The 17967-nt window shown below is 66.3% G+C and overlaps 1 protein-coding gene across 4 annotated transcripts in view; it reads right to left on the bottom strand.

Moving 5' to 3' along the window:
- The window catches only part of ARVCF (ARVCF delta catenin family member), a 30465-nt gene extending 14438 nt beyond the window's left edge, over positions 1 to 16027 (bottom strand). For 3 of the 4 annotated variants that reach the window (XM_043901014.1, XM_043901015.1, XM_043901013.1), the window contains exons 1-2: positions 15810 to 16026; positions 1916 to 2124 (exon numbers count right to left, since the gene is read on the bottom strand). In XM_043901014.1, coding sequence (XP_043756949.1) covers positions 1916 to 2110 — 195 coding nt within the window. In that variant the 5' untranslated portion in view covers positions 2111 to 2124; positions 15810 to 16026. Of the gene's footprint in view, positions 1 to 1915; positions 2125 to 15809 lie in introns of all 4 variants that reach the window. The other variant, XM_043901012.1, reaches the window with a different exon arrangement.
- Between the last annotated feature and the right edge of the window lie 1940 nt (positions 16028 to 17967).

Below are 17967 nucleotides of genomic sequence, written 5' to 3'. Positions count from 1 at the left end.
TTCTCCCCAGACCCCATGCCCCTTCCAAGTCACACCAGCATACGGGCCACGCAGACAGCATGCTCAAGCTCTCTGGGTGTCCACTGCATGTCCTTCTAAGCCTCAGTTTCCCTTGAGTTGCTCCTCAGCACTGGCCCCTTTAACTCATAGCCACGTGAGACAGGAGCAGAAGACAGGACCACTGCCCTGAGGGAACCTGGACGCTTCTGTGTGAGTAGTTCCTTCTCCCAAATTTCACTGTCTGCTAGTGCCCCGGCCACATCCCCATCTCAGCCTGGCCTTCAGTCAGGGCTACAGCATAGCCTCGGGGTCACGGCAGCCCCCACCCCTTGGCTCCCCAGCCCCAGCCACCTGCCTGGCCACCAGCCTCCAAGCTTCATAGACCTGGGCTCTGACCCCGAGGACCAGGTCCAGGGAGCTGAGGGTCACAGGTGGGTCACCAGGCACCTCCTGCTGAGACGGGGCTGGGAGGCAGGTGACGCGTGGAGGCCGCCAGGCCTGGCTGGCTACATGTGGCCTGGCCTTCCCAGTGTCCCCATCAGTCCTGCTAGTCTGATCTTAGCCTGAGAAACCATCTCCTGCCAAGAGACAGAATCCCAGGGGCAGGCCTGGAGGGCCCAGGGTGGGGAGGGGCAGTGGCCAGGGAGGGTGGTGGCCTTTCAGGCCAGGGCAGCTCCGGGCTCTGGGAACGTCTTCCTGCAGGGTCGTCGACTCTCAGCGCGCCCTCTGGGCTGGATGCCAGAGCCCTTTCCGGACTGGGAGGGCTGGAGCCTGGAAAGAGTGCTTGGCGCCCAAAGAGTAACCTTGGAGTCATGGGCTGCTGCTGTCCCCATGAGGCCCAGCCGGCTGTGTTGCTCCCCAAGTTTGTGGGTGCAGGCCTCACTGTCTGGAGTGCCCAGGGTCCAGGGGGCCGCGGGGCGGCCCTCATACCTAGACCCACTTGGCCTCAGCTCCAGCCTCTGTGAACCAACTGTGCGACCATGTCAGCGCCAGCCAGCTTGGAAAGAGCTGCCCAACGTGTCCAGTCTGTGAAGAGGTGTCTTTGGCTCTGACCATGGACCTAGCTGGGCTGTGCATGCGGACTGCCCACCATCAGATGAGGACATCAAGGCTTGGGGAAGTCACTGGCCATGCTGCCCATCTGACCACAGGCCGCTGCTTCTGAGTCCCACACGCCCAGGCTGGGCAGCCGAGCCTGCTGGGCCAGTCTTGGGCCAGACCCATACCCTGCTCCCTCTCCCTCCAGCCACAGAGGCCCGGGGTCCCCACTCTGCCAGCGTGAGTCTGGCTCCCCTGAACCCTGCCAGAGCCCTGCCCTGCACCTCAGCCCATCACAGAGACCTCCATGCAAAGCATTCCCTCCTCGGCCGACACCCCAAGAGCCAACCCCCACCTGTGGGTTTGGCAGTGGGGCACAGGTCACATAGGGAGGAGCCCAGGAGGCCTCACCGGATTGTCCACCCGCAATTCAGAGTTTTCAGGCCAGGACCAGACCAGGCTCACCCCTCCTGGGGCTGCGCAGGGGCGATGGCCGTCATGCTCCGGGCAGCAGGCAGAGCCCAGCCTTGCCTGAGCCTCCCCGGCAGCTGGCCCGCTGATGGACGCAGCAGCAGCAAAGGCAGGGAGACTCTGTGAAAGCTGAACCCTCCGCGTGCCCAGGCTGAGTTCTGAGCCACCCAGGGCAGACCCTACCCAGCCGCCTGGGCCCCGGGGGCTCCCTCAGGTGGAAAGCGCCATTTTGAGGGTCTGGCTGTGTCCTGCCCCCTTGTCACATGATGTCCTGCACACCCAGGACATCACTCCCTTTCCCTCCTGAGGCCCCAGGAGGCCTCAAAATAAGCCGCTGTCTGCAGGCTTGTGGTCCACCGGGGTCCCGTGATTGTCTTCCCTCTGGGCCGAGTCCCGGGGCTAGTACCTGCAGAACCAGCTGTTGCCAGGCCATGGGAAGGGACTGCCCGCCTCCCGCGCCAGGCTGCTGGGCACGCTCCAGCTGCAGGGCGACATGACGCCGCTCCTGCTCCAGCGCCCGCGTCAGCCGCTCGAAGCGGGCCTCCTGCTCTCTCACCGAGGCCAGGATGGTGGCGGCCGAGCGCACGCTGCAGTCCTCCATGACCGGGGCGCCAGCTGTGGGCAGAGCAGAGCAAGTCAGGGTGAGGCCAGGGTGGGGGCCCGGGGAGGCGTTGTGGGCCCCCTGCCCACCCCACTCTCAGAGCAAGTGACTCACGACCGAACCAGAGCGTGCAGCCCTCTGGAGAGACGCCACATTGATTAAATTCTAAATTAAAAACCATTAATCCAAGGCTGGCCGGAAGCAGCCGGCTCCCTCCCCGGGGCATGTGGGGCTTTGACCCAGGCTCCTTGCTTCCTGCCAGGCCCGGCAGAACCACGGGCCCTGAGCCCTCGGGGGAGGACCGGGGAGGGAAGGGAAAGTACGGAGGAACAGGCGTGACCAGCTCACAGACCTCCCGGGCCCTCCGCTGACCACGGCACCCACCAGCTCACCCCAGCCTCATGGCCCCCGTGCAGGCCCAGCTCAGAGGTGGACGCTGGGGCCCGGACAGCATGGGAGGCCCCTCTGTGGCCACAGGAATGGCCCGGCGGGCCCAGGGCACCAGCGCACAGGGAGTGGGAAGCTGCCCCGCGGCCGCTGGGTGTCCCTGAAGGAGGGTCAGCCCTGGGCTCGGCTTGTACCAGCGTGGCTGGGCCGGGGGCGTGGGCACACCTCAGAGACCCCCCACACCCATGACAGATGGGCAGACCACGGCCCCACGAGGGGAGAGGTCAGCGGGGCCCCAGAGCCGGCCTTCGCCTGCCTAGCGTCTGTCACACCAATGACACAGCAGCAAGCGGAGTTGCCGGGACAGCGGTCAACACGGGCGGCGGGCCACTGCAGGCCATGTGTTTTTAAGCTGGACCGAGAAACTGTGATGATGCCTTCTACGGCAGATTCTGGGGAGAGGTGGGAGCCAGGCTCGCCTCTCTGCTGACCCGGGAGGCCTGGAGGCTGGGGCATTGTGCCCTGTGGGACTGCAGTGACCTTCGTCCTCCTGCCTGGCTAGCACCTTCCCTGCCCCCGTCCAGTGAAGGCCTCGCACTGCCCGCCGGGCTGACCCCTCACAGCCCCACCCAGACATTGACCCCAGTGTCCTGAGTCCCGGGTGCGGGCTGCTCTTGGAGGGGGGGGGGACATCTAGCAGGAAGACAGGGACAGATGCACCGTCCAGAGACCACCTCGCCTGTCCCGGGGCAGGTGTCCAGGCTGAGCCCCCCAGGAGGAGCCCCGGGTGGGTGGAGGGATGGAAGGGCAGGAAGCAGGTGGAAGGGAGTGCAGGGGAGCGGTGAGGGGAGCACAAGGAGCTGTGAGGAGACACGTGGATGCTGCAGGGGAGGCCGGGGGGGATCTATAGGGGGCAGCTCGGGGAGGAAGGGAGGCTGGCCACAGCAGGGCAGGGACAGGCAGCCGGGGGCTGAGTGGGTGGGGAGGGGTGAGGCGGAGACACCCCCCAGGGGCTCCCAGCTGGCTGGGGTGGCAACGTGGCCAGCACTCGCTCCCCAAGGAGGGCACGGGTGCCCAGAAGGACTGGGGGGGTGCTGACCGTCCCCCGAAACCGTGCCTGCACTCGGGCATCCGTCTTTGTGCTGAGCCAGCTGCTCCTCCTCCTCACAGGCCTGGCCAAACCCGGATCCAGAAATCAAATTATGGGGACGGAGTCCAGTCTGGGCTGAGGAATTAGAGGAATTTCCGATGGGTCAGGCTGGCGGGGAGGTAGGCGGGAGGCCAGGGCTCCGGGGCCCTCCCCTCACAGGCCCTTTGCTGGCGCGCTGCCCAGTGCCCCCGACCTCCGTGAGGGAAGGACAGGGCTCTGCTTCCGCACTGGCCCCTTCCCCTGGGCGGGAGGGGAGTGGGCCACAGCCCACTGCCTGGGAGGGCGCCGTGTTGCCCCCGGCCTTGCAGGGGCCTGCCTTTACCCCACTGCCCCACGGGGGTCAGAGGGCGCCCTCAGCCCTGGGGAGAGCTGCCGGCCAAAGCCACGAGGACGGCACGGGGCCACGGCCAGGCGGGGTCTGCATCCGCCCATCACGGCGAGGCCCGCGGGGTCACCTGGCGTTGGTGCAGGGCTGGGGGCAGGCCTGGGCGGAAAGAGACTGTCCTCGACCATAAGGCCATGGAAAAAACTGCAGGGGAGAAGGGACCGGCTTGCCTTCACAGGAAAGAAGGGTTTCTGAACATCCAGAAAAAGTGCCCCGGGCCGAGGTTGTGCTTGGTCCACCGACAGGAGTGAGCGCTCAGATGGAGGCCGGTGGGCCACACGCCCACCACCGTGGAAGCCGGGCAGGCACGTGGGGACACACGCCACCGCTCTCCACTGATGCTTGTTTCCAATTTTCCACGATAGGCAGTAGGAAAAAAACACAAAACCGAGATACCGTCGCCATGTGGGGACCAAGGGTTCACAACGTCCAGTAGACAAGTGATCCCCGCCATCTACACAGTGCCTGGGAGTCAGCAGAAGCCGAGCCAAGCCCAAGAGTGAACAGGGCGCCTGCCAGGCGTGCTGGGCTTCCCTGGAGGCTCAGCTGGTAAAGAACCTGCCTGCAATACAGGAAACCCTGTTTCGATCCCTGGGTTGGGAAGATTCCCCCAGAGAAGGGAAAGGCTACCCACTCCAGTATTCTGACCTGGAGAATTCCATGGACTGCATAGCCCATGGGGCCGCAAAGAGTCGGACACGACGGAGCGACTTTCACTAGACCCTACTAGACCAGGTGTGTGGCCCAGCGATGCTGTGCGCAGGGTGTGTGTGGAAATGGTCACATGCGTGCACGTCAGCACACACATGGGCTGTGGTGGGGCTCTGGGGGAGGGGTACACGAGCCACTGCAGGAAGCAGGTAAGAGCTGGGAAGGCGGGTGCCCTCCCCGCAGCAGCCTGGCAGGTGAGGGCAGGGTCCAGAAGCTCGCCCCGGGGCCCCGAGGGAAGCAGCCAGGTCTTCAGGGAACTGGGCGTCAGGCTGGATGTCAGCTCTGCCCAGCAGAGGAGGTGCCCCGCTTCCACCTGGGCCAGACACCACAGGGGTGGGAGATGGACACAGATGGCCCCTCCTCCTGCCCCCAGGCCGTCCCCATGAACACCCAGGAGCATCCACTAACCACACAGAGGATGGCCACTCTGGGAAGGGGCAATTCCTGAGGGGTTCCTGCCCTGCATGAAGGAGACGCCCAGGGCCTGGGCAGCATTGGCCAGCCGCAGGGCAGGGGCTGCTGGACGGGCAGTCCGGGAGGAACTGAGGATGTGAGGGGCAGTTGCAGGAGGCCTGGAGGCAGGCTAAGGCAGAACGTTTTCTGGGGCATGTGGAACCTGAGGTCCAGCATCCAAGAGCCTAGGGCTGGGTCCAGGGCCAGGACCTGGAAGCGGCCAGGTAGCCGCAGGCTGGACATGGCAGGGACAGGCCTGGCCCTGGCCAGAGGGTGGGTGAGCGTGCCAGCTGCTGGGATGGGAGGCCTGGGCCACAGGGAGCCCCTATTAGACCCCAGAAGGGTCTTGGTCTAAGATTCCTGCTGGGGTGGGTTACAGATGCGTGCTCCGAGTCACGGGGGCCTTGCCACTCTGGGGAGACTTGATGGACGGCCGCCCCCTGCCTCTGCCCCAGACTCTGGGTGCATCACAGCCCAATGGTGAAGCCCGACAGGCTCCCAGGGGGTGCTGGGCGCCCAGGACCCCTCCCCACGGTGTCTGCAGCAGCCAGTCCAGGGCTGCCCCAAGGGCAGGACAGGGCAGGGCACGGAGGCACGGGGCTGGCAGGCACACCACCCCCTCCAGCCCGGCCACGACAGCAGAGCCCATGGTGGGCTGCATGGGGGAGCAGCCTGTTGTCTGCATCGCCTCCCCCAGGGTCCCCCACCACCATTCCACCCCGGGAGAACCCCTCCGCACCGTGCTATGGGGTGGGCACCAGGCCAAGGCATTCCTGAGGAGGGGCCAAACCTGGAGGGTCCCGCTGGCCCCCAGGCCTGGGAGCCCAGCTCATGCCCCACGGCCAGGAGGTCAGTGAGACCTCAAGGAGCCCAGCGAGGCGCAGCTGGGCAGCTGTCCGTCCAGGCCGAGGGCTGTGGCCCGTGTGCACCAGTGCCCTCTGCCGGGAACACCCCTTCCCCCCCAAGACGTAGGACCCCTTCTTCCCAGGCCCCTATGTCACCATGGCAACACCCAAGCTTCCCTGAGAGGCACAGAGCCTCTTTGTGGTGGCACAAAGGCCCTTTGAGGGGTGGCGGGGCTTCAGCTCCAGGGAGCCTGTGGCCAGTGAGTCTCTGGGGGACACGGTCCGGCCCCTCAGCCCCGCCCCCCACCCCGAGGCTGCAGAGCCAGCTGGAGAGTCTGGTGTTTCAGGATACCACCCCCAGCACTGCCTGCCTACAGAAGGGTTCCTGGGGTGAGCCCCTGGGCCCAGCGGGGCTCCCTGTGGGGGCCTGGGGACTTCCCACAGCCTCCCCGCCTTTGACAGAAGACCTGCTCTACCTGGATAAGGGGAGGGGGCGGAAGCAGCAGGGAAGCCCCCTGCCGGATGGGCAGTTGGATTCAGGACGGGGTGGGGGACACAGGGCGCAGGTCTGGAGCCAGGCTGGCCCTGTCCCCCATCCCACCCCACCTTCACCTGCCTGCCCCGAGGATATGCAGCCTGGCCAGCGAGTGGCCCGGGGCAGACTTGCCACAGGAGCTCAGGACAGACTGGGGCAGGAGGGGGCCTTGCCGGGGAGGGGAGGTGGGACCCTCGGGGCGGTGTGGGCCCAGCACGGAGCCCCCCTAGCGTGTTGCTTGGTCCCCGCCGCCCCCATCCCTGTGGGCCTCGGCCACCCTGGCCACTGCTGACCAGGCAGTTGGCAGTGCCCCATGTGTTGGGCACCCTGCCCGGCGGCCCTCCCCGGGTGACCTCCGTCTGACCCCTGCAGCTTTGCTAACCCAGCGCCTGGAGCAGGGGCCACAGCCCTGGGGGCAGCTTGGGGCTGCGCTGGTCCGGGAAGGTCGGTTCTCTGTGGGCAGACCCACATGGGGCAGGGGCGTGGGCTGCCAAGGGGCGGCCCCCGTGGTCAGGGGCGGGGGCCCCTCGCCTGCCTGGCTGGCTGCCCTGCCAGCATTCCTGGGAGCTGCTGACTCTTCTGGGCTCCCAGACGGGCTCGCACGGACCACTGTCAGCAGTCCCGGCACGCCCCCGCCCCCCCAAGCCCAGCCCGGGGCCTCACGGTCCTGCGGCTTGGCTTCGGGGAGGTTCCCCGGGAAGTGAGAGAGTGGGAAAAGGGTCACCCATCCCCTCATTGGGGAATAACGGGGGGCCCTGCAAACACCGCTCCCACAGCCTGGGGGGTGACGGTGTCAGAAGACCCTCCAGTGGCTGTGGGCAGAGGCAGGGCGGCTGGGTCACCTGGGCATGAATGAGCGGGTGACTGAGCAGACCTCGCCCCGGGAAGGGGGCCCCGGGCCCTTTCAGCCTCGCCCCCAGCCCACAGCATCTAAGGGCCCCGCTGGTCTGCCCTTGCCCAGGGTCCCATGTGGCCTCCAGCCAGCACCGGCCCCTCCCGGGGGCCCTGGAACCCCCACCTCCCCCCACAAGCTGATCTGGATGCCAGTTCCTCTGCTCCAGACCGCCCTTCCCCCTCCCCCAGGACCTGGGAGCCAGACCGGTGCCCGAAGCCCAGGGGTGCCCATGGCAACAGGTCCAGACACCAACAGCCTCCAGCCAACAGTGCAGTCTCATATTTTATATGCAAACGCCCCAGCAGGGGCAGGGGGCTCCATCCCACCCCACCCAGTGCAGACTCTGCCCCCACACCCCCAGCCCCTCCTCAGTGCCCCTGCCTGGCTCCCCGACTCCCCCCATCCCATGAGACCGAAGAGGCGTGTGCCCTGGCCTCACCAGCAGGATGTGGATCACTGCAGCAGGCCGACTGGCAGTTTGGGGGCCTCCTCGGACCCCCCTGCGGGCACATGCCTGCAGCCACCTACAAGGTCACGCGCACACACGCCCGTCCACGCTGTGTGGCTGTGAGCCCACCAAGCTGCCCTAAGCAGCCTTGCCTGCCCTGGGGAATGGGTGGTGGGTGGTCTCTGACATCCGTGTGCTGGGGGAGGCAGGAGTCTGGCTCCTGGAGAGTCGGGCAGACCCGTGAGGCCTGGCCTGCAGCACCCAGCCTCGGTCCACGCCGGAGGTCCCTGTGACGGGAGGGTGGGTGTGGCTGGGCCAGGACCCTGGACAGAAGCCCTGGGGCAGCAGAGACCCCAGCACCCGGGGCCGCCCCTGCCGCCCCAGGGCCCCAGAGAGCTGCAGGTAACTGACGCAAGACTGAGGGAGCTGCTGATATGCGTCCTTGAGAGGTGAACGACGACCTTGATCTGATGAACTGGGAACAAACTATAAGAAGGACTGATCATGGACCCCGCTGGGATTTAAAGAAAAACACAGTGGAGGCTTGGTGGCCGGGATGCTGTCCGAGGCCACGGGACACAGACCAGAGGCACACCTGCCAAACGCGGAGAACAACCCCGAGCCGTCAGGATGGAGGATGGCGGTGGTGAGACTGGGATGCCGGGGCCACGGCCGCCGGCGCAGGGGGTCCCCGAGAGACCCCAGATCCGGCCGGGAGCCGCCCCACAGAGCGGCCTCCAGCAGGGCTGCGGGGGCGCGGCGGGCCTGAGCTACCCGCCCAGGAGGAAGCCGGGAAGGCTGTGCTCACACCAACGGGGCCACACGGTGTGCTCTCCCTGGGCTCTGCGCCCCGGCCGCCAGGCTGCTGCCCCTCCTCAGGCCACCGAGCACCGGGCCACCCCAGGGAGCACCAAGGGGTCCACGGTGCCCCTAGGCGGTCTGTGATGTTGGCTCAGCCCCCCGCGGCCCACCCACCCTATTTGCAGACAGATGCTCCTCTACGGTGAGGACCAGCTGACAGCTCTGCAAACAGGCGCCTTCCTTTCTCCCGTGTCTCAATATCTCGAGGGTAAACCCAGCTCTGGACATTCTAAGGAAACATCGGGCAGCGTTCCCATTGTCAGAGCCAGCATGCCACCCAGGCCCCATGTGCCCACCTGCACACTTGACCCCCACCCACGGCCCAAGGGCGCCAGGCTCTCCCTGCCGGGCATGAGCAAGTGGGGGCCCCAGAGGACGGGCTGCCAGCCGGCTCCGTCTCGTTATCCTGCAAAATGTAGAGAGCAGCAAGTACATTCAGACGAATGAACGGCCTAATTAGGATTTCACGGAGAGTGAAAATATTTTGAAAAGAGAAAGTTTAACTAAAGGCATATTTGAAATACCAAACTCATCGATCGCAAACATCAACCGGGGCCCTCCCCAGATCCGAGCACAAGACCAAACTCAGGGTGGAGCGGACGACTCTGGTGCCCTGCGGAGGGTCACACCGGGCTGGGACGGGCACAGGCTCCGGGCCTGGGGAAGGCAGCTGACAGAGGGGTCCAGGCTGGGAGCAGAGCAGAGCACCCGGGGGACAGGCAGAAGCTAATTGTGGTTGGCGGGCGAGGCCCCACCCCGAGCTGAGACCCAAACAGGCAGGTGCAGGGGCAGCTGGCGCTGCATCCACTGGAGGTCACAGGCGTGCCAAGCCCACACCTAGAGGAGACCCACACACTCCCTGCAGGCCGCCAGGGAGCAGGAGAGCCTCGGGGGACCGCCCAGGCCCGCCCAGCCACAGGCAGCCGCATGCTCAGAGGCTGGACGCCGCAAAGGGGGCCAGCATCACTGCGGGGGCTTCCGAGAGGCTTCCCCACAGCAGGGACCTGTTCTCCATCACCAAGGGGGCTCAGAGGGGCTGGAGACTCAGGGAGACCAGAGTGGGACTTGCGTGCAGGCCAGCCAGCATGGTGGGGGCCCGCCGACCACGTGGACCAGCCCAGACCTGCGGGGCCAGTTTGAGGCTGCCCAGGACTGTCCCACAGAGGCTGGTTGGCCGGAGCTGCCAAGGAGGACCCAGGGGTACTGTTTGGGGGTTCCGCTGACAGGACACGTTGCTCAGGTAACAGTTCACATACAACTGTGTCAACCAAGATCGGCCCTCGCCTCCCATCTGCTCCAGGTGGGTGAAATCTCGGGTGTGGATGCCGACCTGCAAACACCAACGGGCTGGACGAACGTGAGCTCGCCCAGCCATGCTCAGAGGACACGCGTGGGACGTGGAACCGTCGGAAGAAGAAGACTTCCACAGCTTCCGCGTAGAACGTGCTGTTTGAAACTTTCTCGAACGGAAAGTCACCAGCCACAGGCAAACACTGAAAGGCTGTAAAAAGCCCGCCATGGCCGATGCCTGCGGCCCTGACCCCAAGAGGCCCACAGCCTGGACGGGGTCGAGCCTCCTCATCCTGACCAAGCAGGCCCCGCGCGGCCCCGCGGCCTGGCCACGGAGACGCTGGGTTGGTGTTCTCAGAGGCCGCCACCCTCCATGAGTCCAACGGCGTGGCAAACAGACCGCCCGGCCACGCGGGCCCGGGGCCCCCTCTGCCTCTGTCCCTGCCTCCCTCCCCGGGCGCTGCGCCCCGTGCCCCTGGAGCTGTCACTGCAGAGGAGCCCATGAGGCAGGGCTGACGCACGCCGGGCACAGCCCCTCCCCCCGACCGTGGCCCGGCGCGGCTGTGTGTGCTGGAGGCCACCCGGCCCCGAAGGACAGAGCCTCCCGCGGCACGTGGGCCCGTTGCCCATCAATGCTGGCGGCTCCAGCCTCTCTGGTTCGGCAGAAGCTGCCCTGAGCAGGAGCGGAGCTGGCGGCCTGTGCAACATGTGGGCACTGACCTGCTGGGCATCCACGTCAGGGCAGCGCAGACCTGCCCTTCTGATGTCCTGGTGGGTTGTCCCCAATGCAGGGGCATCCCACAAGCCAGCATCTGTGGTCCACGCCCAGCCCGTCGGTGGATTCAAGCAGGGCTGGCAGGAGGCCTCACTGTCCAGCCCGGGGGCTGTGCCCACCTGGGCTGAGGCTGACCAGAGGCGCACACACACACTCAGGCCACAGCCCATCCTTCTGTTGACCACAAGCCACCCTGCCCACCACCCATGTGAGGATGGAATGTCCCCGGGGAGGTCAGCACGTCCAGACACCCATCGGTGGGCTCTTCATCCAGCAGGGAGCCAGAGGACACCTGCTGAGGCCAATCTGTGGGGCCGAGTCCCTCCTGGATGGGGTCAGACCCCGGCTGGTCATCCCTGGTCATCCCAGCCCAGGGGCATCCCATCGCGCGCCGACAGGGGCCCGCCCCACAGGACCGTGAGCACGTTCTCGTCCCCCCTCCCACCGGGTCTGTCGCATCCACACTTAGCATTGGCCGCCTGGGCATTTCTAACGCTTCTGGCTATCCTTCAAAACCCAGAGTGTTCAGAGTTGTAAGCGGATAACCTCTCCGGGTTCCCAAGGCTGGGCGCGCTCTGCTATGATAAGCTCCCACACCAGGGCCAGTGCAGGGGTCCGCGCCCCACCTCCCCAGGTCCCCTGAGGCCGGCCCCATCCGTGTGCCTCATAGGCAGGCAGCGAGCCTCCCAGGCCCAGACCAAGGACCTTGGAGGTGCCTGTCTCAGCCAGGGGGCTGGGGACACCTCCCCTCTGTCTGTGTCCAGGCCTGGGGACACCTCCCCTGTGCTTGCATCTAGGTCTGGCAATATTGCTGAAAAAATGAAAAACAGGGTGGTACAGACAGGCGGGAGGCCCCTCCAGGGATCACAGTGACAGGGGTTCTCCCCCCGGCTCTGCGTGTCACCCAAGTGTTCCAAGCCTCCATCCAGCCTTTCCTTCTGGACATGGCTCATTTGGGGACCTGAGGGTGCGGCCTTATGTCTCCTGGCAGCCCCCTTCAACAAGGGGAAGGGCTTCCAGTTGGGACAGGATTGTGACAGGAGAGCAGGAGGCCAGGGCCAGAGCCAAGGGAGAAGGCGGGGCGGAGGGGGGTGGGTGCTCGAGCCAGGCGTGTGTGTGCACGCGTGTACACGTGTGTGTGTGAGTTCCTGGGAGGGAGGCATGGTTGGGTGTCTGCCTGCCCGTGGCAGGACCTGTGGCCCCCACCCTGAGGTCAGGAATCAATGTTTGGTCTGAATGTGGTATGTCTGGGGCACGCCTGCTTCTGGCTTAAGCGTTGACAAATACCTCGTCCCACAAGAACGACGTGTCTTTATTATCAGTCCTGATAACCACCCAACCATAGGAAGAACGTGGCTCCCACCTCAGGGGCTCCAGCAGGCCAAGAAGCCACCAAAGCAGAGGCAACCCAGGGTACAGGCCAGTGTGGGGGTGGGGGGCGTCTTCAGGACGAGAAGGACCGAGGACCGGGAGGGTCTGGATTGTGCATGGTGGGCGTGGACCTGGGCGGGGTCTGCGTGCCCAGGGCGCCTCGCCTCCGCGGCATTGTATGCTGGGGTGCTGGGGGCAGAGTCTCAGGAGAGCCGGACAGATGGACAGACAGACGGGCAGGCCTGAGACCTGAAGGCAGAAGCAGCGGTAGGGCTTGTGCAGCAAGGCTGAGGGTGCCTGTCGCAGGGAGCCCTCCTCAGCAACCCTCAGAGCCGGTCGGCGGGCTCGGGGTTCCCTGTGGAACAAGGACCCTGCACCAAGAGCCCGGGGGCTGAGGGGGCTGCCCCTGCCCCGGAAAGGCCTGCAGTGTCCCCATCTGGGCAGGAGCCGTCTGCACAGGCTGGCCAAGAGCCACGACAGCAAGCACAGACGGGAGATGCCTGGCAGTGAAAGGGAGCCCCCACGGCATAATCCCAGCCCAGAGGGGCGTGGGGCTCGGGCTGGGGGGCGGGGAGGGATGGAGGGATGGGGCCCGGGCTGGGGGGCGGGGGGATGGAGGGATGGGGCCCGGGCTGGGGGGGCTGGGGGATGGAGGGATGGGGCCTGGGCTGGGGGGCGGGGAGGGATGGAGGGATGGGGCTCGGGCTGGGGGGCGGGGAGGGATGGAGGGATGGGGCCTGGGCTGGGGGGCGGGGGGATGGAGGGATGGGGCCCGGGCTGGGGGGCGGGGGGATGGAGGGATGGGGCCTGGGCTGGGGGGCTGGGGGATGGAGGGATGGGGCCCGGGCTCGGGGGTTGGGGCCCAGGCTGGGGGGCGGTGCCCAGGCTGAGGGGATGGGGCCTGGGCTGGGGGGATGGGAGGATGGGGCCCAGGTTGGGGGGAGGGGGCCCAGGCTGGGAGGCTGGAGGGTTGGGGCGGGAGATGGGGGGAGGGGGGCTGGGGGCTCGGGCTGGGGGGAATAGGCAGGCAGCTCTGGGCCGTGGAAGGTGGTGAGGAGCCCAAGCTTGCCCTGCACTTAGCCTGGAGTCCTGCTCCACCACAGAAATCCTGGCCAGCCCCTGCTGGCCGCTGGTCACTCTGTGCATCTTGAAAGGACCCCCTTTGGTTGCGCCCTCTGTGCCACCCAGGACACTGAGACAGAGAGGCACGGCCTGGTGTCCAGCGGCTGGCGCTGAGGCCTGGCCTGGACCCAGGGGCCATGCATGACAGGATGGCCACTGGGAGCCCGGCTCCAGCCTGCTCCCCCTGCTGTGCCCAGTACCCAGGGGCCTTGCCCTCTCTAGCTCCCCACCCTGGGCAGGGGGCCCAGACAGAGCAAAGCTCCAGTGAGTGCCTCTGGGCGCCTGGGAAAGGGTCACCTCATCCTCCCCTGCACTGGGGGGCTGGGTGGAGCCGCTCTTGCTGGCTGTGGCAGCCCCGGGCGCCCTCTGCTGGCCGCACTCAGCTTGTGCCTGCTCTGCTGGAGGGCGCCAGCCGTTCAGGGTCCTCCAGGGCCCCGGTTAGGGCTGTGCCTCACACCCACCGCGCCCTCCCACACCCAGGGAGGGGCCCCGCAAGTGATACGGATGCCCCCCAGCTCCAGACAGGTCGGCTGTGCAGGCCTCCTGGGCGAAGCCCCAGGAAGGGGCTCCTGACCCCGAGTCCCCCTGCTTATTCTTCTTGGACCCCGAGTCTCGCTGGTTACTCTCTGACCCCGAATTCCCCCAGTTCCTCTCTGGCCCTGAGTCCCTCTGTAACTCTCTGACCCCAAGTTCTCACTTACACTCTGACTCTGGGGTTCCTGCTGAGTGGCTGACACCTCATTTGAGTCTTGATGGATGAGGCAGCAGAGGAGCAGGTGCCCAACTGAGCCACCGCTGGGGAAAGCCCCGGGGAATCCTGGCTACCCTCACAGCACTTACCCCAGGACCCCCACCCCGGCTGTCCCCTCCCTCCCCCCCACTGGCTCTGGTGGGCTGGGGTCTCCATCCACCCCTTGGCTCCTCTTGGAGGTGGAGGATCTCACTGGTCGCCCCGGGGTGGAGGGGAAGGAACCCACCTCAATCCCGTGCAGCACAGATGGGGCTGGTGGTGCAGCCCCTGAGGAAACCGGGAGACGCAGAGGGACTCCTGGGACTGAGAAGTGACCTGAGGGGCCACCCTGGGGGGAGGCATGCGGCCCAGGCTGGGTGGGGGGGCAGCTCTAGCCTGGCAGGGCTGAGGGCGGGCCCCGCTCCTCCAGGAGGCACGTGTTTAGCAGGCATCGTGCCCATGTTGAGAGCGGGGTAGGGGCTGGCCGGGCTGTTCTTGCGGGACCTCCTCCCCAGGCCATGGCCAGACCAGAGTCCTGAGCGCAGTGCGTGCTCTATGCCTGGCCCTGGGCTGGGTGCCAGTGGACCTCAGACTCGGGGGTGTGGGCAACGGGGGAGAGACAGGGCACTGTGGAAGGGACAAGCGAGGCTGCGGGAAAGCACAAATGCCAGATTCACAGCTCCACACGCTGTGGCTGAACCCCAGACCCAGACCACCTGCTCGGGAACTGACTGCTGCGGGTCCAGATACACTGAGGCAGGGCAGGTGGGACCTGCTTGGGCCGGGCGGACCTCCGGGAGCCTGGACCCCGAGGCTCCCAGTGCTGGGCTGGGCATGCCCTCACTGGGAGGACACCCCTGGGCTCATAGACCCTCACCTGGCGTGTGCCCTGCACGGCGACTCGGGTGACCTGTGAAAGGGGTGGGGGGGGGGTGGGTTACACACGGAATGAGACCCTCGGAGCAGCTGTTCTTGTTCCTAAACACCTTTGGGTTAAAGGGAAAGGGGCACGGGAGTCTCAAACTCCTGTTTTCACTGTGACACGTTGTGCAGAGGTTAGAAATGGTGACATGTTGTAATAACCCAATATTTAATTATTTAAGAGCAAAAGAGGCAGGCTGGGGATCTCTGGCTGCGCGTTCAGGTTAACAGCCAATCTGGGCCGAGTCCCACTTCGGGTCGGGGGGAACGCGCCTCACACCAGCGGTTGGGGACCCACCAGCGGGGCGCTGGGGAGGCGAGGAGGGGGAGCCAGGTTGGGGCTCAGGGCAGGGACCCCGGGCAGCGTTCCCTCCCTCGTCCTCTGGGCGGCGGGCGCGGCGCGGCGCGGCGCCGGCCGGGGCATTCCCCGTCCCCGCCGTGCCGGTGCTTCCCGGCGGCTAGCCGCCCCGGGAAAGTTCCCCAGCCCCTGATTCGCTCTGCCGATGGAAAGTTTCCGTGGCTGCGTAGCGCCGGCCCAAGGCGCCCGGTCGAGTAGGGCGGACACGGCTCAGGTTGCGCCGCGACCGGAGGGGTGCGCGGAGCTAGGAGCACGGCCGGCCGGGCAGGACCCCAGGCCGCGCACAAAGGGACCCGCCCCCGCCGGTCCAGGGTCTCGCGCACCGCGGCGCCGTGCGGGTGGAGTGGGGCCGGCCTGGATCCCCGGCACGGACCCCTGCCCAGACCTCGATTCCGGCCCCTGCCCGGCCCGCAGCCCGGATGCCGGCCCCGACCCCGACCCGGGTTCCCGGCCGGAGCCTACCTGGAGCGCGGTTGTGGGCGGCGCCGCAGCACGGCCCCCGCCCCAGACGGGCGTCCGCCTGTCCCTCGGCGCGCGGCGTCCCCGGGCGGACGCGGGTGACCGTCCGGGGGCCTCCGATCGCGCCGGTGCGGGGCGCACCCTCAGCGCCCCGCGCAACCGGGGCCAGCCCTCCGCCCCTTACTCCGCCGGTGCGCAAAGCCGGCCTGCCAGCGCCGCGACCCTCGCCCCTCCCCGCCGCCGCCACTGTTCTCATTGGTCGGGAGGCCCGGCAACCGGCGCCGATTGGACGAGCGCGGGGAGACGCCGGCTTGCCATTGGGCGCTGGGGGTGTCCGTCTCTGCCGACCACGGCCCCTCGTGGAGCAGCGGAGGCCCGGGCACCTGCCGGGACCTATGCGGCTGTGGCCCGGGCTGCCGGCCGCCCTCTCCCGGCCTCCTTCGAGGACGTGCCCGGGCCATGCGGCCCGCGCGGGGAGCGGGGCAGGCCTGGCGCCCCATCCCCGGACTTGGGCCGGTCGGCTCTATCGTCACCCCCAGTTTCCCGGGTATCCTCCTCCAGCGCCTGCTGTTGGCTGCACGCGGCGCCCGCCCATTGGCACCAGTTGTATTCCCACAGTCCGCGAGGGAGCGTTCTGCTGTCCTCCCGTTTTTACAGACGGAAGACCCATCGAGGCGTAGAGAGGTTCTCGCCAGCTTTAGATCACTGGGAGGAGGCGGTGGGGCTCCAACCCAGTCCATCTGGGCAGTCTCCCACCCTCATCGCCCCAGGGTTCCCACTGTGGAGGCCCGAATGGGTGGGACCTCTCGGGGAACAGTGACTTTTCTCCTCCCAGGGGTGAATTTACGACTCCGTGGGCTCCGCCCACCCTGCAGGGCCCGGGGATTGGCCTCCCTCTCTGACCCAGGCTGCAGATGGGGGCTGGAAAGAGTCAGAGTTCAGGGAAGGTGGCCTCTGCCCCTGGCCCACCGCCACAGGGCCCGGGAGCCCCGTCTCTCCCTCTCACCCACCCTCTACCTGGCTTCTGGCCAGTTCTATAAGGCCATCCCTCGGGCATATGTGAAAAGCTGCAGGGAGAACCAGGTTTCTGCTGGATGTTAGAAGTTCCCAACAGCTGCAACTGCTTGAGGTCAAAAGGGTGACCACACGAGGTCATGAGCTCCCATCTAAGGATGTATGCATTCAGAGGTAGGGTGACAGGGAACCCGTGGTGGCCCTGAGACCCCCCACCCCAACCCATCCCATTGGCTGACGGCGGAGTGGGATTTCCACCTCCCCAACCTAAGCATGGCTGCATCCCCTTTGCAGATAATGGGAAGGTGCTGGTCAAGGAGGGCTTGGCCACTCGGGGTCCCGCACCTCTGGGCCCAGTGGTTTGGGGCAGATCACTCTGCAGCTGCTGCCTGTTGTCCCCCCGGGCATGGCCACTCGTCTCCAAGCCCTGGATTCTGCTTATCCAACACTACCACCTCTCAGCTGGACTGCAGAATCCAGCTGCCCAGAGGGGAATCACTGGCACCACCCAGCTTGACTCTTGCCAGGTGGCGCGAGGAGGACTGAGTGTCTCTCGCTAGCTCTGCCACCTGCTGGCCAGGAGTCCTGGGACACAGGGAGCCCAAGGACGGCGGAGCCCTGGCCATGGGGGGCCTGGGGAGTCCCTGGACAGGAGAGTCCTTGGACACGGGGAGCCCCAGGACAGGCAGAGCCCCGGGACACAGGGAGTCCTTGCTTTCCTTGCCTGAAAAAGGGCTTCTGTGGACTTTGAGGAGTAGCACAGATGAGACAGCACAACAGTGGAGTGGAATGGGCTTTTAGGGGTGTCATGCAGGTTTGAGATGGAATCTTGCCTGGGGTTAATACCAGTCTGGCCCTTGCCCTCTCTGAGTCCCAGTTTCCACAGGGCATCAGATCTCCAAGAAAGGATCAGGCACCTACATCCTCACTGCAGGGTTGTGAAATTAATCCAGCCACTGCCACTGGCCACCTAATTCTGACTTCAAGCAAGTGACACAAAATTGCTCTAAGCCTCAATGTTTGCATCTGTAAAATGGAAAAATGAGAGCTGTGTCCTGGAATGCTGGGTTAGAGCACTTAGCACACTGAAGAGAAGAGCCAACTCATTGGAAAAGACCCTGATGCTGGGAGAGATTGAGGGCAGGAG

The sequence above is a fragment of the Cervus elaphus genome, chromosome 5 (assembly GCF_910594005.1).
Source record: "Cervus elaphus chromosome 5, mCerEla1.1, whole genome shotgun sequence".
In the NCBI taxonomy this organism is placed as follows: Eukaryota; Metazoa; Chordata; class Mammalia; order Artiodactyla; family Cervidae; genus Cervus; species Cervus elaphus.
The sequence above is the reverse complement of the archived record's forward strand: the minus strand, read 5'-3'. Positions and strand labels throughout refer to the sequence as shown.